General features: G+C 33.0%; 4 protein-coding genes across 4 annotated transcripts; 2 read left to right on the plus strand and 2 right to left on the minus strand.

Moving 5' to 3' along the window:
* Nucleotides 1-178: 178 nt before the first annotated feature.
* LOC145740435 (L-xylulose reductase) lies at nucleotides 179-5,217 on the minus strand. Its single transcript, XM_081996011.1, has 5 exons — nucleotides 5,019-5,217; nucleotides 1,619-1,699; nucleotides 1,390-1,561; nucleotides 489-806; nucleotides 179-326 (listed from the first exon to the last, which is right to left on the minus strand). The coding sequence occupies exons 1-5, from the start codon at nucleotides 5,068-5,070 to the stop codon at nucleotides 215-217; spliced, it is 735 nt and encodes a 244-aa protein (XP_081852137.1). The 5' UTR covers nucleotides 5,071-5,217; the 3' UTR covers nucleotides 179-214.
* Nucleotides 5,218-5,480: 263 nt separating this feature from the next.
* On the plus strand, nucleotides 5,481-10,366 carry LOC145740434 (UPF0764 protein C16orf89 homolog). The gene is made up of 5 exons (XM_081996010.1): nucleotides 5,481-7,995; nucleotides 8,052-8,189; nucleotides 8,549-8,822; nucleotides 9,838-9,995; nucleotides 10,062-10,366. Exons 1-5 carry the CDS (start codon nucleotides 7,812-7,814, stop codon nucleotides 10,301-10,303), a joined length of 996 nt encoding a protein of 331 aa, XP_081852136.1. The 5' UTR covers nucleotides 5,481-7,811; the 3' UTR covers nucleotides 10,304-10,366.
* Nucleotides 10,367-10,419: 53 nt separating this feature from the next.
* On the plus strand, nucleotides 10,420-11,550 carry LOC145740436 (uncharacterized). Its single transcript, XM_081996012.1, has 4 exons — nucleotides 10,420-10,761; nucleotides 10,823-11,051; nucleotides 11,108-11,281; nucleotides 11,332-11,550. The coding sequence occupies exons 1-4, from the start codon at nucleotides 10,569-10,571 to the stop codon at nucleotides 11,444-11,446; spliced, it is 711 nt and encodes a 236-aa protein (XP_081852138.1). The 5' UTR covers nucleotides 10,420-10,568; the 3' UTR covers nucleotides 11,447-11,550.
* On the minus strand, nucleotides 11,479-13,245 carry RpL38 (ribosomal protein L38). The gene is made up of 5 exons (XM_081996013.1): nucleotides 13,171-13,245; nucleotides 12,975-13,004; nucleotides 12,794-12,854; nucleotides 12,528-12,650; nucleotides 11,479-11,553 (listed from the first exon to the last, which is right to left on the minus strand). The coding sequence occupies exons 1-5, from the start codon at nucleotides 13,228-13,230 to the stop codon at nucleotides 11,528-11,530; spliced, it is 300 nt and encodes a 99-aa protein (XP_081852139.1). The 5' UTR covers nucleotides 13,231-13,245; the 3' UTR covers nucleotides 11,479-11,527.
* Between the last annotated feature and the right edge of the window lie 466 nt (nucleotides 13,246-13,711).

Here is a 13,711-nt window from a genome sequence, read left to right on the forward strand (position 1 = left end):
TAATTTTATTGAAATAACCTCCCAAACAGGTTGACTTTTATTTCCATATTTTTAATATTACGATGTAGGAATAGTAGTAGGATGTGGGGCCTTTATTGGTGGCTTTAGATGGTGAAACTATTATTTGAAGTTATATACTCGCTATCCTACGTACGTTGCATAATTAAAGAAACGCTAGTTATATAATATACAAAAATTTGAGCTTTATTGGAGTCTAAACAGCAACAAATCCACCATCTACGTAAACGTTATGTCCTGTAGTCATAGATGACATATCACTGAGCAGAAATATCACGGCGTTCACCACTTCATCAACTTCTCCAAATCTGAAAAACAACCATTAATTTAATAGCTGCTATTTGAGAAGAAAAACAAAATTGTATAAACTGGATTGTTACACAAAAATTGTTAGCCAACCATAAAGTTATCATTTTATAGTAAAATTTAGTGCAAACATTATCACTTTATGAGTTTGTTTACCAACTAACCTTCTTAACGGGATTCTTTCCAACATGGGTCCAGCCACTTTAGGATCGGACCAGCCCAATCGTCCCATATCGGTTAGAATCACTGTGGGGTTCACATTGTTTATTCTTATACCATGTGGTCCGTATTCTAGCGCTGCAGCCCTGCTAAAAGCGTCCACAGCCCCCTTGGAAGCGCAATATACCGTGTGTTCGTTCAAACCAACCACGGAGGCTTGTGAGGATATGTTTACTATTGTGCCTGGCACTTTACGAGCCAGAAGGTTTTTCACTACGTATTTGGTGATGTTGATGACTGCTTTAACGTTGATTGCAAATACCCTAAAATAAAGATTTTCTATGAGTATAAATTTTATATTAGCAATCATTTGTAGTGTAAGAAATGTTTACGCAAATGTAATGAATAACAGAAAAGTGATTTGTTGGGTAATTCCTCAAAAAAAATGAAGCAGAAAGTTTTTTCACTGAAACTCTCGCCTTAATATAGTACCTATACAGATAAACATTTTACAATAATACGTCAGAAACCTGTGATAAGACTAGAAAACAATTAGAAATCATCGAGTTAGACAAATATAGCAAAAAAAACTTGGTACATGGTAAATAACATGTGTCAGTCTTCCAAAACAAAAGTGACGTCATTTGACAGTTGGTTACAAATAACCAATTTTTCAGAAAAACTGATTGCCGATTGGTATCTTGTGACTAACTGGTAAATTACGTCACATCCGCTTTGACACTTGCTTATTGCCATCTTTGTCCAGCTCTTTGACTTCTAATGGTTTTCGCTTCTTATCATCGGTTTTCTACGATTTCAAAAGACCTCAAAAGGCTTTCTGGAAAGAAAATTTGGTAGTGTATGGGATCTATTTAGCACACAGAAAAAAAAATTACATGTTATTACCTGTCATAGTCCTCTTCAGTCACCTCAGTTAATGGTCCAAGAATAGCCAAACCAGCATTATTGACTAGTAAATCGACGTCACCAATTTGATTGAGCACTTGTTCAGTTTTGTTCCAGTCTGTCAAGTCTGCGGCGTATATTTCAATGCTTGGTAACTCTTTTTGTAAGGATTCTGTAGAAATGTTAATCAAACATTATTTGTATAATTAAAAATAAGAATACAACTGACCTAAGTTCGCTTTGTTTCTGGCCACAGCCACCACTTTCGCACCACAAACTACCAGTTTTTTAACCAGGTCTCTACCAATTCCTAAAATTTTTAAAAAAACTTGAATTTACTGAAGAAGTGACCTTCTAGATCACCTAACGTGATGCTTTTAAATTTTAACACAATTAGTGGTCGTTTTAAAAAGCAACCAAATCTTTTACACACATTTTTATTATGATAAACCACAGATACCAGAATAGTATCACGAGTGTGCAGCATATCCAGGAGCTGATGTTGGATCTGACCATAACCCTAGAATAGCCAATTTTAAACCTTAAAATAACAAGGAAAAGAAAAGCTCCTCGAAAATACGATGTTCAGAAGCTTAACAAAACGGGCATCAAAGAGAACATGAGACTGGAACTGAACCGACTTTGCAATGCCAATGACCCAGGAAGCAAAGACAACCCTGAAGATATATGGAACAACATTAAAGAAAATCTTAAAGGCGCCTGTGAGACGGTCCTAGGCCAACAGGAACGTAACAAGATTAGACCATGGATGTCGGATGAAATTCTTGACACAATGGAAAAACGGCGCCGCGCGAAACTGTCTCAAGAACCTGAAAGATATGCTGAACTTCATCGGACAATAATGCGCAAATGTAAGGAAGCCAGGGAACAATGGATCATTGCAGAATGTGGGGAGGCTGAGAGACTCCATGAGCTACATGACTCAGTTAACTTCCATCGAAAGATAAAGCAAATAACTGGCTCTATCAAAGGGTCACCAATCCCATCCCTTAGAAATGAAAACGGAGAACTCATCCTTAACCCAGACGACCTATGCAATGAATGGAAACAACATGCGGAAACACGTTTCCATGATCAACGCAACATACAAGACCTGTTTAGCTCTACAGAACAACTAAGTAGCCCGGACATACTGGAGAGTGAAGTGCAGCAAGCTATTAGGAGCATGAAAAATCGAAAAAGCCCTGGTCATGACAATACAGGGTAATTCAAATTCGACCCTGACCATTGGGATCTCGGAAACTATAAGAGATACGAGAAAGTTTAAATTGGGGCAAAGTTGCGCAATGTAAAGCTCAACCAAATGCAGTTTTAAAAATTTCGATTTTCCGAGTACTTCCGAAGATATCCGAAAAAAGCTGAAAATTTGATTTTTTGTTTTTATTTATTGCTAATCTTATTTGAAGAGATATTCCACTACTAAAAGCACCTTTTCATTGCCACTTTTTCTCAGCTATTCGATGATGGATTCAAATTTGCCACACGACGTTTCGTTTTTTGGCAGCCATCATCAACTTTCCTTTTTCTTATGGGCGCCATATTGGATTTTTAGCCCACCAAATAGTACGTTTTATTCTGATTTTAGTGATGTATAATAACTTATGATTTGCTTCATAAATAACAAAATAATTCAATAAAAACTATTTTTACGTTAGTTATTGGCTTTGAGTTAATGGGCCGTTTTATAAAATGTCATTATTTGACAGTACTTGTCATAGAGCTTTTAGAGATTTTTACCTTAGTTAGCTTTGAGTTAATGAGACGTTTTATGAAGATTACTTGATAGTACTTGTCACACGCAATTGGCCTGAACATACTTAGTCACAAAGGTGTACACGTGACTTAAACCGGTTTATTCACTCGAAGAGCTTAGGCCTCTCGCTACGCTTGTGGACCTAGTTGTTCTTTTCGTGAATAAAAAATGGTTTAAGTCACTTGCTGTATAAATAACTATTAAATCACTCTCAATGACATTCGCCTATTTACAGATGTAAACAAACAAACATCAATGTTACATCTACGGGGCGCGGTGCAAATTTAATAGAACTGTAATTTTAGTTTTTTTTAATATAAAAGGTCGAAATTTAATAAAATACTGTATAAGACACGTGACTTAAACCGGTTTATTCACTCGAATAAATATGAATGAATAAAAAATGGTTTGTCACTTACTGTATAAATAACTATAAACTTGCACTTAACATTATAAAAAATTGAAATTTGGCAAAAAATGAAGTTCCTAAAATGATGATCTTTCTCTTGGATACATAAATAAGCCTTTTAAGTTAGAGATAATGCTAACAAATCTCTTTTTCTGATTAACCTAAATAGTTCAGCAATGCTTGTATAATAATAACATTTTCTGCGGAGGGGTTTCTTTTCTAGATACATTTTTAACTATGATTGACGCTCTAATGATCGTCCGAATTATCGTGTTTGACAAGTACTGTCAAATAATGACATTTTTTAAAACGGCCCATTAACTCAAAGCCAATAACTAAAGTAAAAACAGTTTTTATTGAATTATGTTGTTATTTATGAAGCAAATCATAAGTTATTATACATCACTAAAATCAGAATAAAACGTACTATTTGGTGGGCTAAAAATCCAATATGGCGCCCATAAGAAAAAAGAAAGTTGATGATGACTGACAGAAAACGAAACGTCGTGTGGCAAATTTGAATCCATCATCGAATAGCTAGGAAAAAGTGGCAATGAAAAGATGCTTTTAGTTTTGGGATATCTCTTCAAATAAGTTTAGAAATAAATAAAAACAAAAAATCAAATTTTCAGTTTTTTTCGGATATCTTCGGAAGTACTCGGAAAATTCAAATTTTTAAAACAGAATTTGGTTGAGCTTTAACTTGCGCAACTTAGCCCCAATTTAAACTTTCTCGTATCTCTTATGGTTTCTGAGATCCCAATGGTGAGGGTCGAATTTGAATTACCCTGTATACATGCTGAGGTTCTGAAGACGCTGGAGACAAAAATTCTGACACATCTATGCAACAAAATCTATGAAACAGGGAAAATTCCATCAGACTGGCTTAAGTCTACCTTTGTGCCCATCCCTAAAAAAGTGCCGTCAGAAACTATAGAGACTACAGGCTGATAGTTACTAAAATACGAAACTTGTTAGGTAATTTAAAGAATTCTAGTGAGAAATATCTTTACATCTAGATGTTTTTAAAAAGTAAAAAGTCGTGGTTTACTACTTGGTTATTTTTATCCGTAGCATTGAGTTAGAATATTTGAATATTTTTATGTCACTAATAGACAATGTCTCAATTTTCAAATTTCTACAGCTGTATAAGTTTATAAAATCTGATGTTACCCGTTCTATACGATTTGTGAAATTATCAAAAATGAAAACTTGATGTGGTAGATGAAATATGCCAATTGAAGTAATGTTTAAATCAAGAACAAAAACTGTATCTTGAAAATTCGTCCCTATACAATAGTAGTTAGTTTTAATTAAAAATATCACTGGACTGCGCTATAAACTAAACAAAAATGAAATCCACATCTATGCAGCTTGAATTTATCGAAATATTTATAGTTCTGAGAAGTAAACACAAATGCAAAAAATAAGCTATTTTAATATTACCTTGACTGGCACCGGTAACTAAAGTGCGTTTTCCTTTAAAATTAATTTCCATGATAGTTCACTAAACACAAGTAACTTTCACTGTTAACTGAATGATCACTTTCTTCTTTACAGGCCACGACTGATCAGTGCTTCTTTTTATTAATCTTGATTCGGAATGACGACAAACCTAATCAACAGTTAAGGTCAGCAAATTGAAGGTTAACTTAGAATGCGATAATCGCTGCCTATGTAGTTGTTTTATACCACAGTATAGAATTTATACACTGTTTCGTATTGGGAGTTACAAAAATAATATTATGAAAGAACGGTTTGGGTTATCACTGTGAACTCGTATAGCTGTAATGAGTTAAAAAAAACAAATTGATGGTTTGAAATTAATTATAATGGCATGTAATAATATATTTCTTGTAAACAAATAGATTAAAAATTATCTGGATTATGGTGTTATTAGGTAATAATTAATTCATTACACCTTGCACGATAAGCCTGTGATAAACTACATTAAATCTTTTGTTGACTAGTGACAGAAAAATATCGACTTTTTCAAAAACAGCTCCGTATTTTCTACATATATGAACCACCGTTCACATCATTCATAAGAACAAATCGATTACCAGTCGAAAAATCGGATTTTGAATTCGATCGACAAAATGACGTTTAAGTAATGCTTTTTCGATTAGTAATCGATTTATTTCATTGCATTCATACGAAAATTGTCTAGTTAAAGTCTTTAAGTATAGTACTTTAAGTTTGTACTTTAATCATTTTACTCTGTAAGATAATACCATTACTTTAAAACTTTTTTTTTAACATGGGTTTACTTTTGTCTGCCCTTTTTAGAAAGATATTTACCATCTAATGTAAGTTCCTGAAGATGGGTTCTTTATAGGCCCGAAACATGTTGAACGGTCCTTTTACCAGTTAAAAAGGTTGAATAAATTTGTTGTGGAGAAAACTGTGTGTCTTTTTTAATTTTGTATTTCTATTAACTGTTACGTCACTCTATTTTACTTTGATTTTCGCTATATATTGATAGTGTCCGCGGGTGGACTGAACCAGTTAGTAATCGCCGTGAGTAATGACTCATTACTCATGGGTGTTATTACAGTGGTTGTTATTAGGTCTGTTCGTAGAGGCAATTTCAAACTGGTTTCTAACTAATAATCGGAAAATGTGAGCTTTTATTGGTTGAATGCTCATATCACATTGACAACAGCTGGACATGTTTCCTTGATTATTAGTTGGGGATTCTTTCTGCAAACAGACCTATTATCTATTCAAAACTATTGCGTAATAATCATATTATTAGTAAAAGAAAAAATAATTTAAGAGCCTGTTTAGAAAATTTGGTGCATTTGGTATGTTTATTGGAATTATTTTTCTCATATTTTTAGATGCACCATCTTTTCTTACAGTTTGTGGCACCAATTCAGGGACATCCTGTATTTAAAATCTAAAATCGTATGAAAACGTGTTAAGAGGTGTCAAATCTGGTCTCTGGCGAGACTAAGCTATTCAAACATTTCTTCCTATTCATTCTTCATATTGCGTTTTTAAGTATTTTTTTACTTATTAAGCCACTAAAATACTAGGAACTATGACATGTATTTTAACTATAATTGTGACACACCAGTGCTAATAATACATAACATTTTGCTTTTTGTGATCAATTGTTAAATATTGTCACATTTACTGCACAAATGGTTCTATAGAGCTTTTATACCTCTTTCAATTTGGGCTATATATATTATATATTTGGGTTATATATACTTGTTTCAAAAATATGAAACGTCAATTAAAAGGAAAAAATAATCAACATTGTTTTAACAGAAGTCAAAATAGTTTGCTTTGATCAACTCAAAATTAGTTTATATTTACAATCAAGTTTCATTATAGTATTTCAAATAGTATTGTTTTTTCTCCTACTTTGGTTTAACCATCCGGTATGTTTTTTTAGTGAAGAAACTCTAAAATGACAACAAATTCCTCCTATAAGTCAACGTTAAACTTTAACAACAAATTACTGCCTACTGAATTTGCATCCCACGATACGAATCACCTGTCGAATATCAAACGACTGAAGAGCACAGTGGTGGAGAAAAATTTGGAACACAATTTGACTAAAATTTTTCTAATTCAATCATCCGGAAGGAAAATTAATATAACGGAAATTTATTCATCTTGATTAGCATATAAGTCTTTTATGTCTGGCAATATCAGGGCCTTTAATGTTGCTATGGATGGTTCGTAGTTATGTGCGAGATTTGCATAACGATAAGGAAAATGTTTTAGCAAAGGCGTTACTTAAAGTTTTGATTTAATCCCTAAATCAGTAAATTTACTATATTTATTAACAACGCCAAATGCTCTCCCACTGACAGCAAAAACAAAATCCTTGCAGCAAAACAGAAATCACAAAAGTTTTGTTTTTGATCTTGTCTCTTACCCATTTATGTTTCAAATAGACGTTTTCTCACCAAAACCATAGAAATTAACAAAAATCCAGTGCAATAGCATTATGAACTGAAAGTTAAATATTTTTTGATACAAAAAACCTAAATTTAAAGCAAGAAATACGCTCTTTAATCTGCTTAAATTTAAGCAAAAAAGCTTTGAACTTTTCAAGTAAGAGACTGGAAATTACAGGTAAACATAAACAAACTTAGAATGAACGCCCCTGGCTAAATCCAGTAATATATCACCTTTGTACTCGGCTTTACACTTCAGGAAAGTATATAAGCTCTCGAAATGTAATTTGGCTTCTTAGTTCTTCCTATTGAATCTACCTAAATGTTACAAAAGACCGTACTAATTGCGTTATTTTTCCTATGCGGACGATACGTTGATTCTCAGTTACTCGACTATAAAATGGTCACGACAGTGAGGCATGGCTTAGACACTTCGTTTGACTATATCCAAAGAAATTTGAAAGGAATTACTGTTGATTGTTTGTTGGGAGTCAATTTTGCTAGAGGTACGTACTACTATAAGTTTCAAAATAACGTGTGATTAATTTGGATCAATTTTTAGGTTTGTTGACCACATCCTATCAGAATGGTACTCATGTCATGGATAGGAGCACCCGGGATCTTCTGGATAAAGCCACACAGATCATTGAAAGCAGTCGAGGACAGTTTGAGAATGATCAGAGAAATGGCAATATTTGGAGTGAGTGACAGTTATTTTTTAGTCTAAATACATAAAACATGAGCCAAATTTCGAATCTTAACGAGTGATTTTTGAGTCATTCCAAAAAAGTAAACTGTTAAATGAGAACCTCCGATAATTTGTTCTTATTTTATATTTACACGCACAAAAATGTTTACGTTGTGGTCAACCAAACAGTTATTGTCAAAGTTTAGTTAATTTTTATTATTTTTGACTTGGACGAAACCATTTTACTACTTCTTATTCTTATGATATCCTTGCTTTTCTTGTCATCTCTGAAAAATGTTCACTAATATGTGGTTGGATCAATCAAACCTAAATTATTTAAACTATATTGAAAGTCCTATTTTTGATTTCAGAATTTGAAAATCTTGTGAAAATCAATCTTTGGACAAAAAGCATTGACTACAAAGAGAATGAACTATTGCCCTGGAGTTTTACAAACGGAATCCTTGATAGCAACGAGAATATTCAAGAACATATTATGTTACAAAGCCATACTTCTGATGTTTGTCTGCAAGAAATCATCAATTCTACTGATTTGAAATTTACTCGACCCTGTATAGTGTCAATGAAGTGCTGGACTACCTTTTTCCAGTATGGTACTGGACATGGATATTACTTGACCCACAAGTAAGTTACCTGCTTTTATTTGCTAATTAATTATGAAAAGGTGTATGAGCAAATGAGCAAGAAGTACTTAGTTAAAAATAAAACTTACAGGCAGAAAGCCGTTAGTAATTTTTAGGATATTTTTTTTAAATAGGATTGTTGCTTATGTTTTGTATTTTGTTAAATTGGTTTGTTACATATGAAAAGCGGTTCTACAATGTTTCTTTTAAATCTGACAAGCCATAACGCATTTGTTAGCAATTGAAGTTTAAACGAAAACCAAGCGCGCCAAATCGACAAGTTTCGATCTAAGTGCCGTGTGACGTCACGAGGCATGTTGTCTGTTCTAGTGTTATTGTTAACTGTCCCTTTGCTCGTGTCTCAAACTAAAAGGAAAATGGTTTGTCAACACTAAATGTTGTGCACAAGAATCACTAAGAATCACAGAAGTCTTTCAGATTTCAGAGTTGGTTACATTTTTAATGTATGGTTTATTTTTTAGGATCTTTGTACATATAAGGAGATTTTAGAATCTTTTATAGTATTTAGAGGCCTTTGGTCATTATAAAGGATTTTCTAAGGTTTATAGGACACTTGATGTAAACGCCTCTGACCATTTAAAACAATTATTTCTCTAAGGTATAGGACATTTGTATAGGGCTAGGACACTGGTATAGATGCATCTGGACATTATGAACGATGTTTCTTAGGTTTAGGACACTCTTAGAAGCCTCTCGCCATTATAAACCATTTTGTTTTTAGGTGTAAGACACTTATAGAGGATTTTGATCATCAACGACGTTTTTAAGGTTTGGGACACTTGTAGAGGCCTCTGACCATTTTAAATTAAACGATTTTTCTTAGATACCTATTTTTTAGGACATTTTGTAGAGTCCTCTGACAATTTTTGGAAGGTTTTAGATAGGTAGAGCCTGAATTGGTAATAAAAATCAACATATCAACAATGTTGAACGATTTTACTGCTAATGAAAAACTAACTGCAAAAATCAATAAACTGAGTAATATTACTTTGTAGATTACTACTTCTGGAAGTAGCCAAAGCCAGAAAATGTTTTCTGGACCTGCCATTCTATCAAATGCAGGTTCGTAACATTTGCTCTTCGTTTATGAGCGAAATAAGTTCTAATCATTATGGATCCCTGGATGAGCTTTTTGATTTATTTCTTGAACAAGGTATAATTATACTTAAATGTAACTTATTGTTCAACTGAACTACTAATTTACTCTATTTCTTTTCAGTACTGTTATGTGGTTATGAAGGGTTTACGGAGTTTATTAGAAATAACTGGCTTTTCTACATTCTGAAATCTCAACACTTGTCTGGATGCTTTACCGATAATTTAACAGACCCACTAAAATCAAGGATCAAGAGGAATTTTGTTTATTTTGGAGACGGATGCAACGATCATACTACTGGACTCGGAGTCGCTGTACTTGCTTTGTATTATAATTATCTGATAAATGTGGAATTTGAAGAGTGATGTGACATTTCAATTAAAGCCTTGATATAATAATACAATAAATAAAACGAGGAGTAAAACATGTTTACGAGTTTCAATTAGGTTCACGTAAATATCTGCATAGTGGCTATAACAGTTTGTGAAAAGAAGCAGCCTCAAAGCATTTACTTAAATGCATACTGCACATGTGGTTTTACCATTAAACAAACAATCATTGTGACACTGACATAATATTGTGGGAACAACAAAAACTTTGTTTTTTTAAGTTCTTTTATATGAAACCAGAATGAATTACTGGATAACACAACTGTTTACCCTGCATTGCGGTCTGTGGATAAATCAAATATTTGGTACCATAGACATAAACATAGCAGAATTGCAGTACTTAGCGGACCACCTCACACCAGAGGAATGCAGAAGACTCGTAGCGGCCGCCCATTTTCCTAATTTTGAACAACCCAATGCTTTGGATCAGGCTGGTGAAGAGACAAATGATACCTCTTATTCGAAAATACTGCAGTATTAATATTTAAATTACAGAGAGAAAAATACCAAAAGATGTGCCGTGTATTGAACATTTACATTACTGGAATTCTCAAGCAGGTGAAGGGAAAGGGGAAACCCATGAAGTGTTGCAGCATAGACTTAGACAAATGGGGAAAGAAAAGCTAGCTGAATGGCTTGGGAAGACAGTTTTTCACCAATTAGGAGTCGACTTGGAGAAGAGTATTACAGAAGGGTTACTAGAGTTGTTAACTACAGAAGAAAGGTCCTTATAATCCTATAAAAGGAACATATTCTTGGCTACTGAACTTGGAATTTTAGTTTAGATTTGCCAGTGGTTACGCTGGAACCTTTAGTACCCAAAATTGAGGATCCAACCAGCTACAGTACTCTAGATTATTTCTGTTTCTCCTTAGCAGTGGGGCTTTCCTTAACAATCTTCAGTTTATGTTTTAAACTATTATGGGATAATATTAGAAACAAAATCAGGAAAAAGTGGGTTGAATTTGATGTCTTAACATTTAAAAATAGTTGTTTGACTTTAGGAAAAGGAAAATTGATGACTATGACATTGTGGATGGTGACACATCGGATTCGGAAACAGAAGTGAGCAAGTTTGATATCAGACATTATACTTCAAGTAGTCATGTTACTACTTAAAATCATCAGGCAATAGTGTTAAGACAAACCACAACCTTAAATATACATTTATTGTTAAAAAAGTAAAATACAAGACATGTTTTATTTCACTTCCTTAACTTGCAGACCTGAAACAAACAAAAAATGTATAAGTACACAATATTTGTCTTCTAAAATGCTTTAATATTAAATATTAGAGGAAGAAAATCATTGTTTTAATTTCCAATATAAAATTATCCAAATATTCAAAATGCTATAGTTTTGAAAATATTTTGCTTTGCTGTCCTGAGAAGTTACCTATTAAAGTCATAAATACATATTGGTAAGTTCAATAACTACTTTTGTTTTTGTATTTCACTTTTTTCAGATGCATTTATATCCTGCCTGACATATTTTTGTGGGTGATGTTCATTTTATAAGACAGACAACTGACAAACATTCAATATTATCATCAGAAACAGAAAAGATATGTTTTAGACTGTTTAGGTTATTGGATGCTGTAATAATACATGCCAATTCAAAGTTACTAAAAATATCTGTTGATGCCAATAGTGCTACTCAACTTAGCTAAGAATTTATGTAATTAATTTATAAGGTTTATCTCATGAATTTTAAGTTTTTTAGTTTGCTAAGTCAAAGTTCTGTTACAAACTCATACAGGTGGGCCAAGTAAAAAGGCAATTAGGGTTATGTAAGCAATGAAGGATATCCAGCATTACTTCAATTCTTTGTTTCCTTGATTTAAATAAATGTTCAGTCAAAAAGTAAAAATCAGGAGCATCCGGGTCATTTAGAGAAAAGTGCTGTAAATTTTGAATTTACAAGTTTCCAGTATATTTCTAGGCAAAAAGTTTAATATTAACTTGTCATCTAACTGTTAACTAATGATCTGTCTTTCCTTGCATCCTGAGGGCATTAGACAACTTTTACTTAAAATTTCTCTCTTCAAAAAATAACTGTCAAATACAGCCTCGAATACAGCCTAAATGGACACTAGACAAACTGTGCTTTCATGCAAATGTGTTTTGCTTTACATACATTTTATTTGATAAATAAGTTCAGGAAAAAACAAGACTTATAACCTAAGTTTTTGTGTACTAACCTGGTGGAAGAGACTGCTTCAGCTTCTCAGCCTTTTCTTTGTCGGTGATTACCAAAGTGTACAAAAACCTGGAGCAACGCACCTTGAATTTGGTGTTTTCTGGGTTCTTCTTGATTTTTACAGCTAAAACATAATTTTTTTTTTTTCATTAAGAGCATTAAGACAAGCTTCAGTGTAGATTCTATTGTGTGTTTTGATAACTTAACAGTGTCTCCTAGCTGCATTTTTTAATAAAATATTATTAAAATGTGTGTTGCACTACTTACATTTGGCATCTTTCCTCCTTGCTGTCAGGAGGAAGTCCTTAATTTCTGTGAGTTCCCTAGGCTGAAATTACACAAAACCAGACATTTAAAACATTGCAAAAGCCCCGTTTAAAGCAGTTTAATTAATAAAACTGTGTTGTTTCAGTGAGTAAAAAACTAAATAAAGTGTGAAGCAACTTACCATTCTGGAGCTGTTCGAAGTTGACTGAAACTGAAAATAAAAAAATTGATTTTAGGAATTTGGTTCAATTAATTTGAAAAATTCTTGTTTATGCGTAACAAGCCAAGTCTTTAGATTTTAATATAATTTATATATTGAGTAAATAAAATATATTTTAGAAGATGTTTAAAGATTTTTATTAATAAAATTTCCTTACCTTCGATTTGTTATGACAATTTTCAAAGGAAAGGAATTTGACTTTTGTGACAAATGACATACAACCAACACGCTTTGGTGACGTGCTGTCGAATGTCAAAGTGAGTCAATTCATATACCTAAAGCTCAATTCATATACAAAGTACGGGTAAGGTAAACGTTTGCTAACCGTAATTTGCACCGTCGTACTTTCTTTAATGCCTGTTTTCCCGATACTTCCAAGTCGATTCTAAGTACAATTTAAGTCAAGTTGAGGTTTGAATGTGACAGATTCGGTGCAAAATAACACAGCCTAAACCAAACTTACCTAAGCTGTCAAACTCAACTTAACCAATGTTGGGAAAACGGACATAAGCAAAGCTTAAGTTAAGTGTGGTTTACCCCCATTTGCACCGTCGTACTTTAACCTTAAGAGTCACAGTCTGGACTACACTTAACTTCTTAAGCTAGGCTTACAAAACGACACGAAAGTGCAAATGAAGGTTAGAGAATAATTAATAAATAAGTATTAAAGCATGGTTATTAATGAAAACTACGTTGTT

The sequence above is a fragment of the Ips typographus genome, linkage group LG1 (assembly GCF_016097725.1).
Source record: "Ips typographus isolate SLU linkage group LG1, UJ_Ityp_2.0, whole genome shotgun sequence".
NCBI lineage: Eukaryota > Metazoa > Arthropoda > Insecta > Coleoptera > Curculionidae > Ips > Ips typographus.

Bases quoted from the DNA above. Each gene is read 5' to 3' on its own strand.
- LOC145740434 (XM_081996010.1), top strand. From the start codon at position 7,812: ATGTTACAAAAGACCGTACTAATTGCGTTATTTTTCCTATGCGGACGA. The intron at 8,190-8,548 runs GTGAGTGACAGT...TTTTGATTTCAG, and splicing joins GAGAAATGGCAATATTTGGA to AATTTGAAAATCTTGTGAAA. The intron at 8,823-9,837 runs GTAAGTTACCTG...ATTACTTTGTAG, and splicing joins GGATATTACTTGACCCACAA to ATTACTACTTCTGGAAGTAG.
- RpL38 (XM_081996013.1), bottom strand. From the start codon at position 13,230: ATGTCATTTGTCACAAAAGTCAAATTCCTTTCCTTTGAAAATTGTCAT. The intron at 12,855-12,974 runs GTAAGTTGCTTC...GTGTAATTTCAG, and splicing joins CTTCGAACAGCTCCAGAATG to CCTAGGGAACTCACAGAAAT. The intron at 11,554-12,527 runs GTTAGTACACAA...TGTTTGTTTCAG, and splicing joins GAAGCAGTCTCTTCCACCAG to GTCTGCAAGTTAAGGAAGTG.
- LOC145740436 (XM_081996012.1), top strand. From the start codon at position 10,569: ATGAATTACTGGATAACACAACTGTTTACCCTGCATTGCGGTCTGTGG. The intron at 11,052-11,107 runs GTCCTTATAATC...TTGGAATTTTAG, and splicing joins TTGTTAACTACAGAAGAAAG to TTTAGATTTGCCAGTGGTTA. The intron at 11,282-11,331 runs GTGGGTTGAATT...GTTTGACTTTAG, and splicing joins AGAAACAAAATCAGGAAAAA to GAAAAGGAAAATTGATGACT.
- LOC145740435 (XM_081996011.1), bottom strand. From the start codon at position 5,070: ATGGAAATTAATTTTAAAGGAAAACGCACTTTAGTTACCGGTGCCAGT. The intron at 1,562-1,618 runs GTCAGTTGTATT...ACATTTCTACAG, and splicing joins CAGAAACAAAGCGAACTTAG to AATCCTTACAAAAAGAGTTA. The intron at 327-488 runs GTTAGTTGGTAA...GTTGTTTTTCAG, and splicing joins GAAAGAATCCCGTTAAGAAG to ATTTGGAGAAGTTGATGAAG.